We start from the raw sequence: 25,632 nt of genomic DNA, 5'->3' as shown, positions 1-25,632 counted from the left end.
TCCATTTATCTCCCAAATTATGTAAAATAGAGGTAGGACGGAAGGGCTTACAATCAAACATGATCTTATCATTGAAAAATTACTGTATTTATCAGCAACCCCACAAGTTTCAAACCAATCATATTACACGCTAAGTGGAAAATTTGCTGACTGGACTCAAAATATAATGGTGGTTTTTACTTTGTCTCTGTGCTCACAGATGGCACTCAAAACACTATGGCAATTTTCACTTCATCACTGTACTTGCAAATGGCACTCAAAACACCATGGCAAGTTTCAATCTGTACTTGCTGATGGCACTTAAACACCATGGCATGCTTCAATATGTACTTGCTGATTGAACTCAAAACACCATGGCAAGTTTCAATCTGTACTTGCTGATGGCACTCAAACCACCATGGCAAGTTTCAATCTGTACTTGCTGATAGCACTCAAAACACCATGGCAAGTTTTTACTTTGTAATTGCAGATGAGATTCCAAATATCTGACAATTTTCACTTTGTCACTGTGTTTACAGATGGAACTTAAACACCATGCAATTTTCACTTTGTTTCTGTACTTGCAGATTGGGCTCAAAAAACTCCTGGCAAGTATCACTGTCTAACATTACATACTTTCATTTTAAGTTTCCTATTTTCTGTCAATGTTCAGCAAATATTTCAGTGGTGATGCTGAATTTCTTATTAGTGTGCAATACTGTACATGGAAATATTTCAGTTTAACATAGATAATATGCTAATGATCAAGAGGAGAAAACTATGCTAGGAATATCATCCTGACCTGATGAGGATGAAAAGCATACTATGTAAATGAGTAGGAGGAACATAATATGTTAATAAGTAGGATAGCATACTATGCTGATGAATAGGAGGAACATAGTATGTTAATGAGTAGGAGGAACATAATATGTTAATACGTGGGATTGTATACTGTGCTAACAAGTGAGAACATATAAGTTAAAAATGAGGAGCATACTATGTTAATGAGTAGGATAGCATACTATGCTAACGAATGGGAGGAACATACTATGTTAATGAGTAGGAGGAGCATACTATGCTGGAGAATGGGAGGAACATAATATGTTAATAAGTAGGATACCATACTATGCTGATGAATGGGAGGAACATAATATGTTAATGAGTAGGAGGAGCATACTATGCTGGTGAATGGGAAGAACATAATATGTTAATGAGTAGGATAGCATACTATGCTGGTGAATGGGAGGAACATAATATGTTAATGAGTAGGATAGCATACTATGCTGGTGAATGGGAGGAACATAATATACCGGTAGTAATGAGTAGGACAGCACACTATGCTGGTGAATGGGAGGAACATAATATGTTAATGAGTATTGTAGCATGCTATGCTGGTGAATGGGAGGAACATATGTTAATGAGTAGGAGGAGCATGCTAGTGCAAACTGGTGTATGTTAATGAATTAGAGAAGTATACTTGATGGATCAATTTATTATTAATAAAAATAATCTATGGGTAAATGTAAATAATGACAATTGCAGTTTATAGTCAAGGAAAATACAGTTTACGAAATATGTGATTAACTCTGATAATGTAGCAGCGTTTCAAGAAAGCCTAATCTAAGGATACATTTGCCAAGTGTCCCCGTGAGAATATTTGCCATCACTTCTTGCTGTTCTTTGGAACAATGGTTTTCAATCGACAGTATGACAGGATACCTGGAGAAACATGATACAGAATATATCAAACTAAAGTTAGCAATTGGAAGATACATATATACCTGCAATTTTGTAACTAAATTATTAATTAAATGCGAGATTCAAAATTTACCATAAAATGAAATAAATCCTATGTCAGAATGATGCATAACTACATTGACAATTTAAACTCTCACTGGCTTTTCTACGAAAATCTATCTCAGAAATATTTTGATGGAGTATTACAGTGTAAAAAGAGGGGGTTGCTGGAAAGTGGCAGACAATTCATGCAATGCAAACTTCAGTTTGTGTGACTAAGTTAACATCTGCCACTTGAAATGCCATTACTAAAAATGGTTTGAATAGAGGAAGATTCTTATCACCTTGATCCAATTCCCATCGTGTATCTGTACAGGACTGTATCTGTACAGGACTCTAATATATTCTTTTCAAGTGGCTTTTTTTTCTCATTAAGCTCCCTTTATATTTACACTCTCATACCTAATATCCTGGTAGTGTTATCATTTGAAAACGAATCACAGATCTAGTAATAACACTACAGTTTGCATCAGTGGCTGTCTAAATTTTCTCAGAAAGGTAGACCTCAAGATAATAACTTAAGTTAGGTCAATGTTATGCATGGAATGTATGCAACTGCTCTGCCTGAAAAATATACATTATATTCAATGCATATATTTATTAAACCATTCAAAACATGTACTATATGAAAATATTGGTCCATAATTATGTTTCTTGATGCGTATCCATTATATTCACATACATCCAAACTCAGCACATGATTTCCATGGCGATGAAATGAAAACAAAATATATTTATCATCAATAAGGTCTACTTTTTTAATGTTTACAAGTTGTTATTGACTGTTACTGATTAAACATGCTTTCAAAGTGACTGAAAGCTGAGACAATATGAATGCTATTTGAGTCCCATGATGTGAAATGGTTGCTGATAAGAACTGGAAGGAAAATTTGGTTAAATTGTGCAGACAAAGATTAGCCCTGTGCATATTCCATTGAAATCGATCAGGATCATAACAGCATGAGATTTTGAACTATAGATATAAAAAAATCTAATTAGATTATTATAAAACAATAACAGTCATCATTTGTAAAACATATCCTGGCTATATCATACCATCGTGTATACAATAATTTCACTGCTATAATATGTAATTTCTGAATGATCATCTACTAATCTAGCCAGGAACACAGGTACAAATCGCAGAAGGCCTCAGGGATGATTGGTCAGTTGACCAATTGAGCTACTTCTTTAAATAAAGTCATTATTATTACTATTATTATTATTATTATTATTATTATAATCAACTCATTGCTGATAAAGAGGTAGGTATATACCTATACAAATACAATCAACATACTGGCTAAAAGTCCAAATTCTTTTAAAAGAAACAATTGGAAAGAAATATAAAAATACTCCAAATCTTTAAGTTACTCTAGAAGGCAACGGAGGTTTTGGAGTGGAAACTTAATCATGGTAACATACTCTAAAGAATGTACACTATTTGCTAATGGATAATGCATGTACACCATTTGTGAAATATCTAGTGTTGCCTCCCTTACATGACTCTTTAATGTCATGCTTCACAGGTCTCCCCGGATAGTTTTGTATTTTGACACCTCCCTAATTTTTAAGGTAGAATGCATGAACCTAATTATGATAAGCCTAGCATTTACAAATTCATGCAGAGGCTATATCTGTAATGTGGTTTAGATTTAAATTGAGTTAGGCTTGAAAATGGGTTGGCTTGTTTAGTGACTGTCCGTCACAGTTACACTAGCACTGGAGATGAAATGCATAACTTGGGCTGTATTTATGTATGTCTGCTATAAAGGTAAATATCTAAAAATCGAGATGGTTGAGGGGTGATGAAAAGTATGCTAATTTGTTATAGTACAGTGGAACCCCACTATAGCTCAATAATTGGGGTAAAAAAATTGGATTGCGTTAATATCGAGGTCGCGTTAATGTTGGGCTTTACAGTATTTTACTTTTTTTTCAGAGAACAACTCATTGGCACATATATGTGTATTCATGTCTAATGTATATGATAAATAGAGTAGCAACACCATTTACTATCGTGCCGTCGTGGCATGCAGTTCATCCATAATGCATGCAATTTCATTGAAAAATTGCAAACAGATTTACAATATTCAATAATTTTGTCCCAGATCATTGTGTCTGAATTCAATGTCTAATATACAGCATGAACAGAGTATTAACACCGTTAGCTTGCCGTCTGAAATTGTATCGTCGGGGCTTGCAATTAATCCATAATAAATATAATTACATTGCTAAAATTGCATACATATTTAAACTATTATTTAATTTTGTCACACATCATTATGTGTTTAAATTCAATTGGAAAAATTAACAGCAAAATTAGGTTAATAAAGACAAAGCACGTGTACGGTTTATTACATTCCAGGGTCTATAAACCGTGTCTGTACAAATTTCAAGCTGCTAATATTTTCTCATATGCGTTTCCGTGTACATTTATCCATTGAAATTTCCAATAATTAACACTTGTATGCCTATTCGTTTGAACAACAACTGCAAGAATAATTAACAATCAACACATGCTTTCAGCATGCATATAACTTTTACTTCAGATTTTGTGAACATTGAAAGAATCATATGAAAACTATTATATTAATTATTGCACAAAGTGCAGACTTGTATTTGTGAACTTGCTTTTCCATAATGGAAAACTAGAAAATGAATAATGAGTTCATAAACAAACACCATACCCCTGTAAAACCAAAGAACTAAGTGCAGTAGGCCTGCAATGGTCATGAGTCACTTTTATAAAAAAATTTAAGCTGAACGCATGTACAATTTCATACCCTTTCAATTTCCAGCTAATAAAGCAGACATTTTTTACTGGTCAACTGATTGCATCTAAGAACATCACCAAGCCCAGCAAACATGTTGCCGTCTTTCGTTTTTTGATGTTTATTAAATTGTGAGAATCTTTTATCAACCACTGCATTGTCTGCTGCTTGGTTGTGTATGCAGTCAAAAAAGAAACACGTCGATTATTTACATGCTATTTCTTGTACTTTAAAAAAATATATTTTTCCCAGTACGAGAAAAATACACGTACAAGTATTTAAAATTTCAGGAACCATGCCACGATTGTATTGTATTCATAAGCGAACTCTTCCTCAAAGTGATAACAAATGTTTTAAACACTATTTCTCATACTTAAAAAAATATATATTTTTCCCAGTATAAGAAAAATACATGTACATGTATTTAAAATTTCAGGAACCATGCCATGATCATATTGTATTTGAATTCATATGCGATCTCTTCCCCAAAATGATAAAAAAATTTTTTACAATATTTCACGTACTTTGACCAAACAATATTGCTTCATGTGTGAATGAATATACAAAATTTCAGGAGCCAAGCCACGACTGCATTATATCCGAATTCGCATTATCGCGGGGTGCATTATAGCGGGGTTGCACTGTACTAGTGAACTTTATTCATGCTTAAGGCACATACTGATTCTTTTAGCTGCCTTGTCACAGGAAAATATTCAAAATAGCTCTTTGCTGTAAAAAATGATTGTAAAAAAGAGGGGTTGGTGGCAGTGTTGGTTCGTTATAAAAGCCACCAGTTGTATACGGAATTAACCTGATTGCTGCAGTCAAAGTCTCACATGCATGCTATCAACAAAAATCATTAGTTTTTATCTGTATCTTCAGTGTAAAATTATTCTCATTTTTCTGCAATATGTCATTGTCGGATAAAAATTCACCAGATAAACTGTCCAGTGAGACCACAATTACAAAAATAAATTTCACTTTCTTACATCTGTGTCATCTACCTGAGACTCAGTCTTTGCAGTGAAAACTTAACGAAATCAGGACTTTGTCTTGTCATATGATCCAATATAAAATTCACTCAGGGTACCTGGAATTTTATTGTATTTGTAAGTCATTCTGCACCCATCGAAATCTAGCCCATGAACTTGCAACAATTGTCCAATAAATCCCAAATTCAGTATTTCTCGCCTGTCCTTGCCCTGGAAAATCAATTTTCCTACACACAAATTTAATTGGAGATTTAAGTACCCTAATTTGCCTTTCTGTGGATGAAATTTAATAAAAATCTGACTTGGTGCAGCTAAATATTTATGTTTTTAGTTTCAACTTTGAATATAGTACATAAGTTTGCTAACTATATAAAACTGGGCGATAGTGTACTTTTATTCAGTAGAAGTGAGTGGTATTACTAGTATACCACTGTATTCTTTCCATTCATATGCACCACAGTACCTTTACTCTGTACTGGTACTTCCTTAGTTTCCATTGGTAACGAAGTTACAGAAATTCCCGAGTAATGTGTACTGACGTCACTTTAATATTATTAACAGCGTGTTTTCATTATCTATAACAAAATAATTCAAACTGATGTATAAATTTCACAAATTAAAGAGGAATATTACAAATATAATTATATTTAGGATCCATTAATTACATGTTTGACACATGTCATGTATACCAATGTGATGGCAAAGCAGAATATTATGAAAGATATTTGGCCCGATCTAACTTTTGGAAAAATTTCTGATTAGAAAAACCAAATACCTTTCACTCCCCCAAAACCATCATGTATTTCCAATTTAATAGCGTATGTGAATGTGTTAAGTGCATGTATTCCTTTGCATGACAGTGAATCAACCTATGATCTTCATGAGTGCAGATGCTTTCCGTCTAAACTTTACATAATTTCTTATGTCTACTGTTTTCTCATTTGTTGAGCATGTTTGTTTTATGTCTACTGATCCTGTCTGATAAATATCTAGCATGGGTGTTGGCATCCCATTCAAAGTTTCCCTACCAATTTTATTGATAGTGTAATCAGTAAACTGTAGGCTTAAATATTAACACTTCCTATTTGTATCAATAGGCTGAATCTAATGTTGGCACAATGTCTTTAACAGTAGCAGCTGTTGTGTAAACTTAATTATCACACTTTAGTTATAGCTTTTTTATTACAACTTATACAACAGTTAAAATATACATGGCGAATTCATCTTCCATAAGGTATGGACTATTTCATTTTCTTGTGGGGGGGCATCATTTTCTTTTGAGCTAAACAATATTTTTTCTTTGATCTCAGTTAATATTTTTCAGAATAATAACATGGTGTTATTTGTCTTTAAATCAGAGCAAGAAAATTTTTCCAGCTATTAAAAGACAGAAATTAAATAACAAGTGTCAGACCCTTGCCAAGAAAACACTGAATTAATGGTGCTTTACAAAATTGCATATTACATGGTATATTCAGGAAAACTGCTTTATACCATACAAAATATTTATAACAGCAATGACAAAGAATGCCGTAAAATTGGATAATTAATTAAAACATTCAATATATATTGCAGATTATTTTAAGAATGAATCATCTATCAATATTTGTGTCAGTTCAAACACCACCATTATTTAGTATTTCAACAAAAGCGATTAATTACCTCTGAAATAAACATTGCTGACTTGTGTTTCTGTCCACTATTTACACATTGAAATGATGAGTCATGTGACAACATGACACAGTTCTCTATTACTACTATTGCATACAGCATAATGCATTGTATGATTACAACCAAAAACAGCATAATACACTACATGATTACATAACACACTGTATGATTACAGCCACAGAACATAATACACTGTATGATTACAACCCCACAGCAATATAAACTGTATGATTACAACCAAACAGCATAATACACTGTATGATTACATAATACACTGTATGATTACAGCCACATAAGATAATACACTGTATGATTACAACTCTACAATATAAACTGCATGACTACATAACACACTGTATGATTACAACAAAACAGCACAATACACTTTATGATTACAACCAAAAAGCAGAATACACTGTCTGATTACATAATACACAGTATAATTACAACTGAACAGCATGATACACAGTATGACTACAACCAAACAGCATAATACACTGTAGATTACAGCAAAACAGCATAATAAACTGTATGATTACATAATACAATGTATGATTACAACCAAACAGCATAATACACTGTATGATTACAACCACACATCATAATACACTGTATGATTACAACCACACAGCATAATAAACTGAATGATTGCATAATAAAATGTATGATTACATTCAAACAGCATAATACACTGTATTGCATGATGCATTATATAATTACAATCAAACAGCATAATAAACTGCATAAGTACAACTAAAACTGCATAGTTACAACTAAACAACATAATACAATGTATGATTTCATAATACACTGTACGAGTACAACCAAACACCATAATAAACTGAATGATTTCATAATACACTGTATGAGTACAACCAAACAGCATAAATACACTGTATGATTTCAACCAAACAGCATAATACACTGTATGATTACAACCAAACAGCATAATACACTGTATGATTAAAACCAAACAGCATAAATATACTGTATGATTACAACTAAACAGCATAATACACTGTATGATTACAACCAAACAGTATAATACACTGTAACTTACAGCAAAACAGCATAATAAACTGTATGATTACAAAATTCACTGTATGATTACAACCAAACATCATGATACACTGTATGATTACAACCAAACAGCATGAAACACTGTATAATTACAACCAAACATAATAAACTGAATGATTACATAATACACTGTATGATTACAACCAAACAGGATAATACACTGTATGATTACAACCAAACAGCATAACAGACTGAATGATTACATAATACACTGTATGATTACAACCAAGCAGCATAATACACTGTATGATTACAACCAAACAGCATAATAAACTGAATGATTACATAATACACTGTATGATTACAACCAAACAGCATAATACACTGTATGATTACAACCAAACAGCATAATACATTGTATGATTACAATCAAACAGCATAATAAACTGAATGATTACATAATACACTGTATGATTACAACCAAACAGCATAATACACTGTATGATTACAACCAAACAGCATAATACACTGTATGATTACAATCAAACAGCATAATAAACTGAATGATTACATAATACACTGTATGATTACAACCAAACAGCATAACACACTGTATGATGACAACCAAACAGCATAATACACTGTATGATTACAATCAAACAGCATAATAAACTGTATGATTACAACCAAACAGCATAATACACTGTATGATTACAACCAAACAGCATAATACACTGTATGATTACAACCAAACAGCATAATACACTGTATGATTACAATCAAACATCATAATAAACTGAATGATTACATAATACACTGTATGATTACAACCAAGCAGCATAATACACTGCATGATTACAATCAAACAACATAATAAACTGAATGATTACATAATACACTGTATGATTACAACCTAACATCATGATAAACTGTATGATTACATAATACACTGTATGATTACAACAACATTACTGACTCTGGTCTGGTGGCATGTAGCTACACTTATACTATTAGCAGTTGGAGCATATAAAGCTTATAGAGAACACATACAGTAAATAAAATAAATGAAAGACTTACCGAGATGCTACAAATGCATAATCTCTGATGGCTGTTATGACATCTCTGAAGAGAATTTTAGATGTAAGAGTATAGCCATGGTAAATGACAGGTTCACCATTACTCCCATCATAGCAGTCCACTGGAAAATACCAAATATATTTTAATAGACTCAGGATTAACCAGCTGTGCACCATAATGGAGTTGGGGTGGATTTTACTACTGTATGTGAATTCTCCATATGTTATTAGAGATGTTTCTTTTAAGATATTAGTGTTACATGTATAGCTCATTGGACCTTGGGCAGTGCAAGAACATGTAGTTGTGGCAAATTAGTTGCTTTGTGGTTACATGAATTTTTGCGTATAACTGCTCCCTATTTTTGATAATGCGCCACTTCATAGGCATGTTCTCAGACTTCCTGCGGTCAGATTATAATGAAATTACTAGTTAGGTAATCCCATATTAATTATGTGTGTAGGAAATCTCTGTAAATAAGTTTTAGCTACATGTATTACCATGCTGATCATCATATTACACTTGGCTTGTCAAGGTTTGACATTTTACATTCAGCACTGTTTCTTGCACAAATTACATGCTTGTGTTACCTCATTTAATACCAGATGTGTTTCTCCATCATGTGGTTGCTTGATGGGAACATCACGATACATGTACTAAACATGAAGTTTCAGGTTGTTCGTGTTTCGCGGCAAATGAACTTTTCAATGACCGAGTCAAGTTCTAATGGATGCCATTTTTGTTCGTTTGTGACCAATGACCTCGATGGTTTGATATTACAGGTATGTGATTCACATACATTTACACTCAGATGAAGTCACAGTGAACTTATTGCTGAAAGTAATATCTTAAATATACCAACTTCATATAAAAACTGTTAGAATTATTGAGTAATGCAATTTGTTTTGTGCATAGTTGCAACCTTCCCAGCAACTGCATTTCTTTTAGTATCATAATACCCTGTCATTAGTTTGCCACAGTTTATCCATTTGAGAACTGTTGTTCTGCTACTGAAAACTATATAGACAAATTAGGATACAGAGATTTTGTCTCAGAGTTTTGTACAGAATAAGATATAAGATGTGAGATTGTTTTATATGCTGGAATATATTGAACCTTATTCATATGTGGTTGATATTGCAAGATTTGTGCTAGACTGAGGTTTGCCAGTTTGCCACATCTGATTCGTTGGCGGATTCAGTCTGCCAATTCTGATTGGTCCTGTACTGTCACATGGTATAAAACCGAAGGTTATATATTGGAGTGGAAGACAGTACTTGTCAGATAACTGCAGAGTGTGGTCAAATTCAAAACCAGAACTAAACATGTTAAGTCCAACACCCCTTTTAGGTAATGACATATATAAATTGCTAAATAATAATAATAGTATAGGACTGACAAAGTAATAATAATACTCTGAATTATTTGGACATTAATTAGGTGAAAAGCTAGTAAAATAAGCAATACTTTGAACATTTGAATGCACGTGTTTTTAACAATATGCAGAGGCAAGCATTTTGGAAAATTACGTAGAAATGTTGAGTTAGTAAATTAATCTTCAAAATTATCGTGCAGTAATCTCCCACCACACTGGTAATCTGGGTTAAACGAATACAAAGCAAATCTTCAACTCTCAGCTGTTGGGGTCACTCTATGATTTCCAATCATTTAATTTATTTAACACTGAAACAGACTATTATGTGCTGAGAAATTTTATTGAAAAGATCCAGGAACAAGACATCGAAAATTAATGTCAGTATCAAATTGTTACAATACAAGAGTGCAAGCAACGAGTGTTTCAGGAGTATATTTATCTTATTCCAATGAATATTGTGTACTGGTGACAGTTTTCCAGTTTCTTAGTTATGTTACTTTCATTAATCTTTTTGGTTGACTTTACTGTTGAGTGGAACTTCTTCAATTAACTCTCCCTAGCAGACAGGAAGTGGAGGTCGCTTACAATATTAACGTTTTGTAGTCTCCACATATTTTCAACAAATCAAGTAGGATTGTGAGATTTTGATAAAACTTGCTCTTATTGATCATAATTCTCCAAATGTCATATTATTCAGCATAATTTAATAAGTCGAGTCAGTGCTCTGTGCCTGTTCTTGAGTTTGTGTAACTCCATCTAATGTGACTGGAGGCATTATTTACATGCCAGATATATTTACTTACTGCAAACAATAAAGATCCTGATATACAATATAATGTACAGGCACAACAGGGTCTATGCTTTCTGTTAAACTGATTACTCCAACCAAACTGCACAGACCCAGAACTGCTGGCACCTTATGTGACATCAGATTTGGGTCCATGCAGTTGGCAGTTAGACTTGTCTTATAAGTCAGTAAATACAGTACTGCCCAGTATTCCAACATAAACAATATAGACTATCTAATAAAACATTTTAACATATTTTGTCACTACTTATATTAGTATGATTATAAATATTTCTTTTTTTCTTCATCATTCTGGTGAATTTTAATGTTTCGAGATGCCAACCCCTACCAGCATGAAATAGGAGCTTTAACTTTGAAAAATCAGAATCAACAGTACGTCTATAGCCTTGACACCTTTTAACCCTCTTGTTACTTTAAAAATGAAAAGGATCAAGTATATAAATATATTGGGAAGTCTGAGTTGGTGGAGTTAGTGCCACACTCTTCTATCTGTCACATTTCTCTGCTGCCAGCTGGCCTCTCCTCACATCAGCAAACGCTGTGCCCTTGCAGACCGTCAGTCTCAAGGTGCCTTAGTCCTCACCCTGCACTTCCCAGCTATTGGGTGAAATGTTGCATGCCTTCATGTCCCTCTTGCACACATCCTTGAGACAGAGTGAGGGGTGGCTGATTCTTCTGGTGCCAGTGGCCAGCTGTCCATGTAGGATGTCCTTTGGCAGCCTCCCATCCTCCATGTGTCAGATGTGTCCCAGCCATCAAAGGCAGCATTTGCTCAGCAGGGTGTAGATGCTGGGGATGCTTGCACACTGCAGGATCTCTATGAGTGTGGCTCTGTCGATCTTGCCAGCTGATTTTCAGGATGCATTTTAGGCACTGTATATGGAAGGAGTTGAGCTGAACTCTTGCCTCATGTATGTGCTTTAGTTTTCAATTCCATATAGGAGGGTGCTGAGTAGTCCAAGTTTCCTCTGACCCTTGCCACCCCATTTTTGATATTTGGACATTTACAATGGAGTGTAGGGTCAGAGTCCATTCCCTATCAAAAAGTTGGAATTCGCCGACACCATTTGGTGTTGGCATGGAGTAGCCACATACTAGCTAGCCCAGCAAACTTGAATGACCTTTCATCATGATATACCTGCATGAAATCGATAGAAATATGATTTATTTTCTCAGAAATTGTGATGATAGCATTCATCATGTCTTTAATCCACTGACAGACATGATGTTGCTGAAATTTGACCTGGACCTGACCATTTGCATTCCTAGTCAAGCGACTACACAACACTCGAACCCACGAACATCATGTAGAGTGGCTGACCTTGCTCTCTATCTTCTGTTGGAGTTGACAGAGGGAGAAGATCATGTCTGTTGTTGACCTGCCTTCTGTGAAGCCACACTGGGATTCTGGGAGCAGCCTCTTGAGGAGGATGCAGGCGTACACTTTGCCAATGATGAGATCCCTCTGTAATTGTTACAGTCACTGTGGTCGTCCTTGTTTTTGTAAAGGGTCATGATGGTGGTGCTGTGCTTGTCTTGGGGGACTGCTCCTTCCTCCCAGCAGAGGCAGAGTAGCTCATGCAGTGGCTGAAGCAATGTTGGTTTCCCATATTTGATATATTCTGGCAGGATGCTGTCACTAGCTGATGTTTTGTCATCTGTTGATGGTTTGCTGAGCTCCTCTAAGGTGAGCACTTTGTCGAACTCCTCCATGGAGGGCAGTTTCTCAATGCTGTTAAGGGCCGCATTGGTGACTGAGATTTCTCAGGAGTACAGCTCTGAGTAGTACTCCACCCATCTGGCCATCTGTTGATTATGGTCTGTGATCTTCTCTCCCATCAGAGATTTCAGGGGAGGTGACCGCTTTCGCTGTAGGGCCTAAGGTCTTCTTAATGCCACTGTACATGCCTTGGATGTTTCTGGACTCAGCACTGTGCTGGATTCCTTCACACAGTTGCTGCCAGTACTCATATGCATGCTGTCTAGAGATGCACTGGGTGGTGCTTCGGGCACTTCTGAGGGCAGCAAGTGTCCATTCAATGGGGCATTTTTTGTAAGCAATGAAGGCTTTTCATTTGTCCTCGATTATTGGTTCCATCCTTGAAAGGTGTGCGTTGAACCAGTCTGGACTGGGCTGTTCCTTCTTGTCAAATGTGGACATGGTTGTGCTGTAGATGGCACCCTTCATGGCATTCCACTTGGCTGTGACATCATGGTTTGGCATGTCCTGGAGCGTCTGGTCCAGTGGGGGCTAAAACGACTCCAGCTGAGAGGGGACCAACATCTGAGCAGTGTTGATGTGAGGGTGACCTTTTGGTTTGGAGCAGTGTAGTGTGTGTGGCTGTAGTTTCTGGTGGAGAGAACACTGTTCAGGGCAGTGTGCCTGGTGATGACCAAGTCAAGCTGGTGCTAGTGATGAGACCTGGGGTGTTTCCATGACACTTTCTGTTGTGGCTTACACTTGAAGAAGGTGTTTGTAACACACAGGTCATGGTAGGTGCAGAGCTCCAGCAGTCTTTAACCATCTTCGTTGGTTTCTTCAGTCCCTTGATATCCGAGGCAGGTAGACCATGACTCATTGTCCACACCTATTCTGGCATTAAAGTTGCAGAGGAGTAATAGTGGCCCATCTTTGGGGCATCATTTGATCTGTCCATCCAGCTGATCCTTTTGGTCTTCTGAATACATGAGGGTGGGGTGTAGACACTGAATATGTTGACAGGACCTGCAGCAGTGGCAAGGCAGATGGACAAGAGATGCTCAGTGCACCTAAGGGAGGCTTAACTGAGTCCAGGAGGGTATTTTTGAGGGCGAAGTCAACTCCATGCTGGCAGCACTCCTCGGGTTCTCGACCCTTCCAGAAGAATGTGTCGTTTTCCTCTCTGAGGGACTCACTGGAGGCAAGCCTGGCTTTCTGGGGGGCAGCTTTGCTGACATTTAGTCTGGTGAGATCTCTGTCGATGATGGCCATCTTCCTGGTGTTGTCCACCTCCCTGAGGTCATCAAAGATGCCTGTGCACACGATGCACACATTCCAGCTTGTGAATTGAAGAATCTGAATTACTGCTATTACAAATAGGAATATTTCCTCCAAATTGCAAAGGATGGTATCTCTGTTAAAATATTTTTGGGTTTTCAAAATTTAATACATACATCTACTGATGGATGAAGAAAATATCAACAGAACTTGGAATGTGTTTATTGAACACAAATATCCCACTACTGAGACAAAAAACACTCAGACTTGCTGCATATAAACTTGCAATAACAGACATGCATGGAAAAAGCATAAAAAGTTAATCAAACAATTTTACTGAAAGTCTTGAAATTACACCCTTATTACCTGACTTTGACATCTTAAAATCTGTCAGACTTACGTTCTACACACCGACACCCTTTTTTTAATGCAGTGATGTAGCATTCGACCTTACTGGGGCCTTTTAACTGGTCTTCAGCCAAATACCTTTCAAAGAAAAAGACAACATATTAATATGGCAACTTTAATTTTCTGTGTAATGTACATCCAGTGTTCTTCCTGGGAATTTTCAATAGCATCAGGGTAAGTGCATTGTAGTGTCACAAACTATTTTAGTAAACACATGTTACTGTTGCAAAATCAAGGGGAAAATTATAAAAGAAAGAATATATTTACATATGATTATTTGTTTCCCTAATGCCAAGACTTATTACAGTCTTTGAATATCTATCTATCTATCTGTCTGTCTGTCTGCTCCACACATGTATTTCTTTACTGTCACATTCAATACCTGCTAAGCTAATGGTGTTTACTTGACAGCATGTTCCTCAACACACTTGATCCTGTTTAATGTTCAGACTATCTTAATATTAATCTGGCTATCTGAATATTAATCTGGCTATCTGAATCTGGCTATTTGAATCTGAATCTGGCTATATGAATGTTAATCTGGCTATCTGAATATTAATCTGGCTATTTGAATAATTATCTGGCTATTTGAATCTGAGTCTAGCTATTTGAATCTGAGTCTAGCTATCTGAATCAGAATCTGGCTATCTGAATATTAATTTGGCTATCTGAATATTAATCTGGCTTTTTGAAACTGAATCTGGCTATTTGAATCTGAGTCTGGCTATCTGAATCGGAATCTGGCTATCTGAATATTAATTTGGCTATCTGAATAATTATCTGCCTATTTGAATCTGAGTCTAGCTATCTGAATTGGAGTCTAGCTATTCGAATCGGAGTCTGGCTATCTGAATATTAATTTGGCTATCTGAATATTAATCTGGTTATTTGAATCTGAATCTGGCTATTTGAATCTGAGTCTAGCTATTTGAATCAGAATCTGGCTATCTGAATATTAATTTGGCTATCTGAATAATTATCCAGCTATTTGAATCTGAGTCTAGCTATCTGAATCTGAGTCTAGCTATTTGAATCGGAATCTGGCTATCTTAATATTAATCTGGCTATCTGAATATTAATCTGGCTATCTGAATCTGGCTATTTGAATCTGAATCTGGCTTATGAATGTTAATCTAGCTATCTGAATATTAATCTGGCTATTTGAATAATTATCTGGCTATTTGAATCTGAGTCTAGCTATTTGAATCTGAGTCTAGCTATCTGAATCAGAATCTGGCTATCTGAATATTAATTTGGCTATCTGAATATTAATCTGGCTTTTTGAAACTGAATCTGGCTATTTGAATCTGAGTCTAGCTATCTGAATCGGAATCTGGCTATCTGAATATTAATTTGGCTATCTGAATAATTATCTGCCTATTTGAATCTGAGTCTAGCTATCTGAATTGGAGTCTAGCTATTCGAATCGGAGTCTGGCTATCTGAATATTAATTTGGCTATCTGAATATTAATCTGGTTATTTGAATCTGAATCTGGCTATTTGAATCTGAGTCTAGCTATCTGAATCAGAATCTGGCTATCTGAATATTAATTTGGCTATCTGAATAATTATCCAGCTATTTGAATCTGAGTCTAGCTATCTGAATCTGAGTCTAGCTATTTGAATCGGAATCTGGCTATCTGAATATTAATTTGGCTATCTGAATATTAATTTGGCTATTTGAATCTGAGTCTAGATATTTGAATCTGAATCTAGCTATTTGAATCTGAGTCTAGCTATTTGAATCAGAATCTGGCTATCTGAATATTAATTTGGCTATCTGAATATTAATCTGGCTACCTGAATCTGAGTCTAGCTATTTGAATTTTAATCTGGCTATTTGAATCTGAATCTGGCAATTTCAACCTGAATCTGGCTATATGAATCAGAATATTGCTATGTTGATCTGAATCTGGCTATTTTAATCAGAATCTGGCTATTTTAATCTGAATCTGGTTACCTGAATCTGCATCTGTTCATCAAAATGAATAACAAATGTTAAATTTACAGACATGAAAGTTAGTCATAAGGTTCAAGCACACAAATAAGTCTATGTGAAATGTGTGCCAGAAGTATGCAGGAATGTGTCACTACATTCTTGTTGCTAGAAGTTTACCATAACATGGAGTTGTCTGCAAAGATTTGGTCCCTTTTATACTGGCCGCCATGTATAGCCTATCATATGCTGAAAAATGGCATTAAACCCTACAACTACAACTACATATTATATGCTTAAAGTGTGACAACCAAGGCATGGTCTGTAAGGTGAACCAAGTAAACACCACAGCTGTGCCATAATGAAATCACACAGAAATCAGAGTCAAAAAGAAGCTGCAAAGATATCTTTACTTCATTCAGTTTTATTTCACTGAAAAGGTTGTCTCTGAAATTCCAGTGTTACCCAAAAAAGGATCAGAGTCTTCATACCTTTGAGGTTAGTTTATGACAGTCAGTTACGGTATATAAGACTGTATAAGATTTATTACATTTAATTTATATGTCCTGCAGTCTTGCAATATTTTCCTTGATATTTTCAATATTAAAAGTATATTGTATAATTTTTATATCCCTTTCTGTCCATTGATTTTATAGTTATTAATAGTAAACACCAGTAATAACTGATTATGTTAAAATAACTTTCTTGCATGGAGCAAATAAACCCTGTTAGAGTCAAACCAAAGACTTCTAAAAATGGTACTAACAGCTGCCTCACTTGGCACTAAGAGATTAGTCTTAGGACTGTACAGACCCAGATCTACCATCACATAATGCGCCGGCATATCTGGATTTTTGCAGTTTGTTTCTGCAGATGAATTATTCTATGGCAGATTGTTATCTTTGTTGTTTGTAGTTAGACTCGACTTATAAGGAAGTATCTATGATACCTGGATAGGCAATTCCATCCATTTCCAAAAATAAACTGGAGGATAGAAATGAGTAATCACTATTTCATAATCTGCTTGTTGTATTTCTGTTGATGTCAAACTAATGTGTAAGCAGAAAAACCTCTGAATCAGTGTATTGCCATAAAGAAATATTGTGGTGTTTTGTCACAAATTTTATTAAAAAATCATAGACTCTTGGCAGCAATTGATTTAGCTGCTGTTTTAAATATGATGTAATGAATAAACCATCATTTTGTCCTCCTTTGCAAAGAGTAGTATATGAGGATACAAAACTATGCGTGTATATATGGTAGTTATAAGCATCAGTGTACCACAGGATTGCTTTTTTGGCAAGGGTTAACCATTAGCTAACATAAGTAAACAAGTGAAAAGAAGCACACTGTGTCCTAGTTTGGCAGCAGTGCTACTTTGATTGAACCCAGTCATTGTTATTCATCGATATGTTGATCTCCTCAGTGCTGTTTTCATTGGATTCAACAAGGAGAGTACTTGCTTGATAGTTATAGAGAGGAACTTTTCAAAATAAAGTAGGCCTGCTGTGATATCTGACCATGAATTTCGCCATTTAAAAAAATCAGTGTTATGCAAGATACCAAACTGTAATCTTAAAAATAGTTCATCAAAGATGAATAGAAGTTTAGATTCATTCATATTTAATACATCTGAATTATCAGCTTGAATATTATTAAATATGATGAAAAAATAATCTATGCATTGAAAATTGCTCATATATTAACAAGTAACACCAAATGGCATAATGAACAGTCATCAATTTATTGCATTAAGACAAGAGATGCTACTGCCTGGCTTACCATATTGCATTAAGACAAGAGATGCTACTGTCTGACTTACTATATTGCATTAAGACAAGAGATGATACTGCCTGGCTTACTATATTGCATTAAGACAAGAGATGATATTGCCTGGCTTACTATATTGCATTAAGACAAGAGATGCTACTGCTTGGCTTATTATACTGCATTAAGACAAGAGATGCTACTGCCTGGCTTACTATATTGCATTAAGACAAGAGATGCTACTGCCTGGCTTTCTATACTGCATTAAGACAAGAGATGCTACTGCTTGGCTTACTATATTCCATTAAGACAAGAGATGATATTGCCTGGCTTACTATATTGCATTAAGACAAGAGATGCTACTGCTTGGCTTATTATACTGCATCAAGACAAGAGATGCTACTGCCTGGCTTACTATATTGCATTAAGACAAGAGATGCTACTGCCTGCTTATTATACTGCATTAAGACAAGAGATGCTACTGCTTGGCTTACTATATTGCATTAAGACAAGAGATGATACTGCTTGGCTTACTATATTGCATTCAGACAAGAGATGCTACTGCATGGCTTATTATACTGCATTAAGACAAGAGATGCTACTGCTTGGCTTATTATACTGCATTAAGACAAGAGATGCTACTGCTTGGCTTACTATATTGCATTAAGACAAGAGATGCTACTGCCTGGCTTTCTATACTGCATTAAGACAAGAGATGCTACTGCCTGGCTTTCTATACTGCATTAAGACAAGAGATGCTACTGCTTGGCTTACTATATTGCATTAAGACAAGAGATGCTACTGCCTGGCTTACCATATTGCATTAAGACAAGAGATGCTACTGCCTGGCTTTCTATACTGCATTAAGACAAGAGATGCTACTGCCTGGCTTACTATACTGCATTAAGACAAGAGATGCTACTGCCTGGCTTTCTATACTGCATTAAGACAAGAGATGCTACTGCCTGGCTTACTATATTGCATTAAGACAAGAGATGCTACTGCCTGGCTTACTATATTGCATTAAGACAAGACATGCTACTGCCTGGCTTATTATATTGCATTAAGACAAGAGATGCTACTGCCTGGCTTATTATACTGCATTAAGACAAGAGATGCTACTGCTTGGCTTATTATACTGCATTAAGACAAGAGATGATACTGCCTGGCTTACTATATTGCATTAAGACAAGAGATGCTACTGCCTGGCTTTCTATACTGCATTAAGACAAGAGATGCCACTGCCTGGCTTACTATATTGCATTAAGACAAGAGATGCTACTGCCTGGCTTACTATACTGCATTAAGACAAGAGATGCTATTGCCTGGCTTACTATATTGCATTAAGACAAGAGATGCTATTGCCTGGCTTACTATATTGCATACTGCATTAAGACAAGAGATGCTACTGCTTGGCTTACTATATTGCATTAAGACAAGAGATGCTACTGCTTGGCTTATTATATTGCATTAAGACAAGAGATGCTACTGCTTGGCTTATTATATTGCATTCAGACAAGACATGCTACTGCCTGGCTTACTATATTGCATTAAGACAAGAGATGCTACTGCTTGGCTTACTATATTGCATTAAGACAAGACATGCTACTGCCTGGCTTACTATACTGCATTAAGACAAGAGATGCTATTACCTGGCTTACTATATTGCATTAAGACAAGAGATGCTATTGCCTGGCTTACTATACTGCATTAAGACAAGACATGCTACTGCCTGGCTTATTATATTGCATTAAGACAAGAGATGCTACTGCTTGGCTTACTATACTGCATTAAGACAAGAGATGCTACTGCTTGGCTTATTATATTGCATTAAGACAAGACATGCTACTGCCTGGCTTATTATATTGCATTAAGACAAGAGATGCTACTCCTTGGCTTACTATACTGCATTAAGACAAGAGATGCTATTGCCTGGCTTACTATATTGCATTAAGACAAGAGATGCTATTGCCTGGCTTACTATATTGCATTAAGACAAGAGATGCTATTGCCTGGCTTACTATATTGCATTAAGACAAGAGATGCTACTGCCTGGCTTACTATATTGCATTAAGACAAGAGATGCTACTGCTTGGCTTACTATATTGCATTAAGACAAGAGATGCTATTGCCTGGCTTACTATATTGCATTAAGACAAGATGTGATACTGCCTGGCTTACTATACTGCATTAAGAAGAGATGCTATTGCCTGGCTTACTATATTGCATTAAGACAAGAGATGCTACTGCCTGGCTTACTATTTTGCATTAAGACAAGAGATGCTACTGCTTGGCTTACTATATTGCAGTAAGACAAGAGATGCTACTGCCTGGCTTACTATACTGCATTAAGACAAGAGATGCTATTGCCTGGCTTACTATACTGCATTAAGACAAGAGATGATACTGCTTGGCTTACTATATTGCATTAAGACAAGACATGCTACTGCCTGGCTTATTATATTGCATTAAGACAACAGATGCTACTGCTTGGCTTATTATATTGCATTAAGACAAGACATGCTACTGCCTGGCTTATTATATTGCATTAAGACAAGAGATGCTACTGCTTGGCTTACTATACTGCAGTAAGACAAGAGATGCTATTGCCTGGCTTACTATATTGCATTAAGACAAGAGATGCTATTGCCTGGCTTACTATATTGCATTAAGACAAGAGATGCTATTGCCTGGCTTACTATATTGCATTAAGACAAGAAATGCTACTGCCTGGCTTACTATATTGCATTAAGACAAGAGATGCTACTGCTTGGCTTACTATATTGCATTAAGACAAGAGATGCTATTGCCTGGCTTACTATATTGCATTAAGACAAGAGATGATACTGCCTGGCTTACTATACTGCATTAAGACAAGAGATGCTATTGCCTGGCTTACTATATTGCATTAAGACAAGAGATGATACTGCCTGGCTTACTATTTTGCATTAAGACAAGAGATGCTACTGCTTGGCTTACTATATCGCATTAAGACAAGAGATGATACTGCCTGGCTTATTATATTGCATTAAGACAAGAGATGCTACTGCCTGGCTTACTATACTGCATTAAGACAAGAGATGCTATTGCCTGGCTTACTATATTGCATTAAGACAAGAGATGATACTGCCTGGCTTACTATACTGCATTAATACAAGAGATGCTACTGCCTGGCTTACTATATTGCATTAAGACAAGAGATGATACTGCCTGGTTTACTATATTGCATTAAGACAAGACATGCTACTGCTTGGCTTACTATATTGCATTAAGACAAGACATGCTACTGCCTGGCTTACTATATTGCATTAAGACAAGAGATGCTACTGCCTGGCTTACTATATTGCATTAAGACAAGAGATGCTACTGCCTGGCTTACTATATTGCATTAAGACAAGAGATGCTACTGCCTGGCTTACTATATTGCATTAAGACAAGAGATGATACTGCCTGGCTTACTATATTGCATTAAGACAAGAGATGCTACTGCCTGGCTTACTATATTGAAGCGACAAACTATGTTCTTAATATTTATGAATAGAAAAGTAACCCATGCACATACATTTCCTTGAATGTAAAAGAGATTTCTGAGAAAATATGTTTATATACATCATCTGAAGCAGCACATGACACAGTTTGCAACAAATGGTAAAATACCCAACCCGGGTCATGACACAGTTAGCAACAAATGGTAAAATACCCCACCAGAGGTCATAACACAGTTTGCAACAAATGGTAAAATACCCCACCAGAGGTCATGACACAGTTTGCAACAAATGGTAAAATACCCAACCCGAGGTCATGACACAGTTTGCAACAAATGGTAAAATACCCCACCAGAGGTCATGACACAGTTTGCAACAAATAGTAAAATACCCAACCCGAGGTCATGACACAGTTAGCAACAAATGGTAAAATACCTCACCAGAGGTCATGACACAGTTTGCAACAAATGGTAAAATACCCCACCAGAGGTCATGGCACAGCTTACCACAAATGGTAAAATACCCCACCAGAGGTCACGACACAGTTTGCAACAAATAGTAAAATACCCCACCAGAGGTCACGACACAGTTTGCAACAAATGGTAAAATACCCCACCAGAGGTAACGACACAGTTTGCAACAAATGGTAAAATACCCAACCCGAGGTCATGGCACAGCTTACCACAAATGGTAAAATACCCCACCAGAGGTCACGACACAGTTTGCAACAAATAGTAAAATACCCCACCAGATGTCACGACACAGTTTGCAACAAATGGTAAAATACCCCACCAGAGGTCATGACACAGTTTGCAACAAATGGTAAAATACCCCACCAGAGGTCATGACACAGTTTGCAACAAATGGTAAAATACCCAACCCGAGGTCATGACACAGTTTGCAACAAATGGTAAAATACCCCACCAGAGGTCATGACACAGCTTACCACAAATGGTAAAATACCCCACCAGAGGTCATGACACAGTTTGCAACAAATAGTAAAATACCCCACCAGAGGTCATGACACAGCTTACCACAAATGGTAAAATACCCCACCAGAGGTCATGACACAGTTTGCAACAAATAGTAAAATACCCCACCAGAGGTCATGACACAGCTTACCACAAATGGTAAAATACCCCACCAGAGGTCATGACACAGTTTGCAACAAATAGTAAAATACCCCACCAGAGGTCATGACACAGCTTACCACAAATGGTAAAATACCCCACCAGAGGTCATGACACAGTTTGCAACAAATAGTAAAATACCCCACCAGAGGTCATGACACAGCTTACCACAAATGGTAAAATACCCCACCAGAGGTCATGACACAGTTTGCAACAAACAGTAAAATACCACACCAGAGGTCATGACACAGCTTACCACAAATGGTAAAATACCCCACCAGAGGTCACGACACAGTTTGCAACAAATGGTAAAATACCCCACCAGAGGTCATGGCACAGCTTACCACAAATGGTAAAATACCCCACCAGAGGTCATGACACAGTTTGCAACAAATGGTAAAATACCCCACCAGAGGTCATGGCACAGCTTACCACAAATGGTAAAATACCCCACCAGAGGTCATGACACAGTTTGCAACAAATGGTAAAATACCCCACCAGAGGTCATGACACAGTTTGCAACAAATGGTAAAATACCCCACCAGAGGTCATGACACAGTTTGCAACAAATGGTAAAATACCCCACCAGAGGTCACGACACAGTTTGCAACAAATGGTAAAATACCCAACCTGAGGTCATGACACAGCTTACCACAAATGGTAAAATACCCCACCAGAGGTCACGACACAGTTTGCAACAAATAGTAAAATACCCCACCAGAGGTCATGGCACAGCTTACCACAAATGGTAAAATACCCCACCAGAGGTCATGACACAGTTTGCAACAAATAGTAAAATACCCCACCAGAGGTCATGACACAGTTTGCAACAAATAGTAAAATACCCCACCAGAGGTCATGACACAGCTTACCACAAATGGTAAAATACCCCACCAGAGGTCATGACACAGTTTGCAACAAATAGTAAAATACCCCACCAGAGGTCATGACACAGCTTACCACAAATGGTAAAATACCCCACCAGAGGTCACGACACAGTTTGCAACAAATGGTAAAATACCCCACCAGAGGTCATGGCACAGCTTACCACAAATGGTAAAATACCCCACCAGAGGTCATGACACAGTTTGCAACAAATGGTAAAATACCCCACCAGAGGTCATGGCACAGCTTACCACAAATGGTAAAATACCCAACCAGAGGTCATGACACAGTTTGCAACAAATGGTAAAATACCCCACCAGAGGTCATGACACAGTTTGCAACAAATGGTAAAATACCCCACCAGAGGTCATGACACAGTTTGCAACAAATGGTAAAATACCCCACCAGAGGTCACGACACAGTTTGCAACAAATGGTAAAATACCCAACCTGAGGTCATGACACAGCTTACCACAAATGGTAAGATACCCCACCAGAGGTCACGACACAGTTTGCAACAAATAGTAAAATACCCCACCAGAGGTCATGGCACAGCTTACCACAAATGGTAAAATACCCCACCAGAGGTCATGACACAGTTTGCAACAAATAGTAAAATACCCCACCAGAGGTCATGACACAGTTTGCAACAAATAGTAAAATACCCAACCCGAGGTCATGGCACAGCTTACCACAAATGGTAAAATACCCCACCAGAGGTCATGACACAGTTTGCAACAAATAGTAAAATACCCCACCAGAGGTCACGACACAGTTTGCAACAAATAGTAAAATACCCCACCAGAGGTCATGACACAGTTTGCAACAAATAGTAAAATACCCAACCCGAGGTCATGACACAGTTTGCAACAAATGGTAAAATACCCCACCAGAGGTCATGACACAGTTTGCAACAAATAGTAAAATACCCAACCTGAGGTCATGACACAGTTTACAACAAATAGTAAAATACCCAACCCGAGGTCATGACACAGTTTGCAACAAATAGTAAAATACCCAACCTGAGGTCATGACACAGTTTGCAACAAATGGTAAAATACCCCACCAGAGGTCATGACACAGTTTGCAACAAACAGTAAAATACCCAACCTGAGGTCATGACACAGTTTGCAACAAATGGTAAAATACCCAACCCGAGGTCATGACACAGTTTGCAACAAATAGTAAAATACCCCACCAGAGGTCATGGCACAGTTTGCAACAAATAGTAAAATACCCAACCCGAAGTCATGACACAGTTTGCAACAAATGGTAAAATACCCCACCAGAGGTCATGGCACAGTTTGCAACAAATAGTAAAATACCCAACCTGAGGTCATGACACAGTTTGCAACAAATGGTAAAATACCCAACCCGAGGTCATGACACAGTTTGCAACAAATAGTAAAATACCCCACCAGAGGTCATGGCACAGTTTGCAACAAATAGTAAAATACCCCACCAGAGGTCATGACACAGTTTGCAACAAATAGTAAAATACCCAACCTGAGGTCATGACACAGTTTGCAACAAATAGTAAAATACCCCACCAGA

The 25,632-nt window shown here is 36.7% G+C and overlaps 1 protein-coding gene across 1 annotated transcript in view; it reads right to left on the bottom strand.

Moving 5' to 3' along the window:
• LOC149792484 (1-phosphatidylinositol 4,5-bisphosphate phosphodiesterase delta-4-like) overlaps positions 1-25,632 on the bottom strand; it is a 123,878-nt gene that overhangs the window by 46,234 nt on the left and 52,012 nt on the right. Inside the window, exons 10-12 of the mRNA XM_089971074.1 lie at positions 14,868-14,953; positions 9,311-9,431; positions 1,610-1,698 (exon numbers count right to left, since the gene is read on the bottom strand). Of these exons, the coding sequence (XP_089827200.1) occupies positions 1,610-1,698; positions 9,311-9,431; positions 14,868-14,953 (296 nt within the window). The remainder of the gene's footprint in view (positions 1-1,609; positions 1,699-9,310; positions 9,432-14,867; positions 14,954-25,632) is intronic.

This window comes from Sinohyriopsis cumingii, chromosome 9, assembly GCF_028554795.1.
Source record: "Sinohyriopsis cumingii isolate HCF-2022 chromosome 9, ASM2855479v2, whole genome shotgun sequence".
In the NCBI taxonomy this organism is placed as follows: domain Eukaryota; kingdom Metazoa; phylum Mollusca; class Bivalvia; order Unionida; family Unionidae; genus Sinohyriopsis; species Sinohyriopsis cumingii.
Note: the sequence above shows the minus strand (reverse complement) of the source record. Positions and strands in the feature narration are given on the sequence as shown.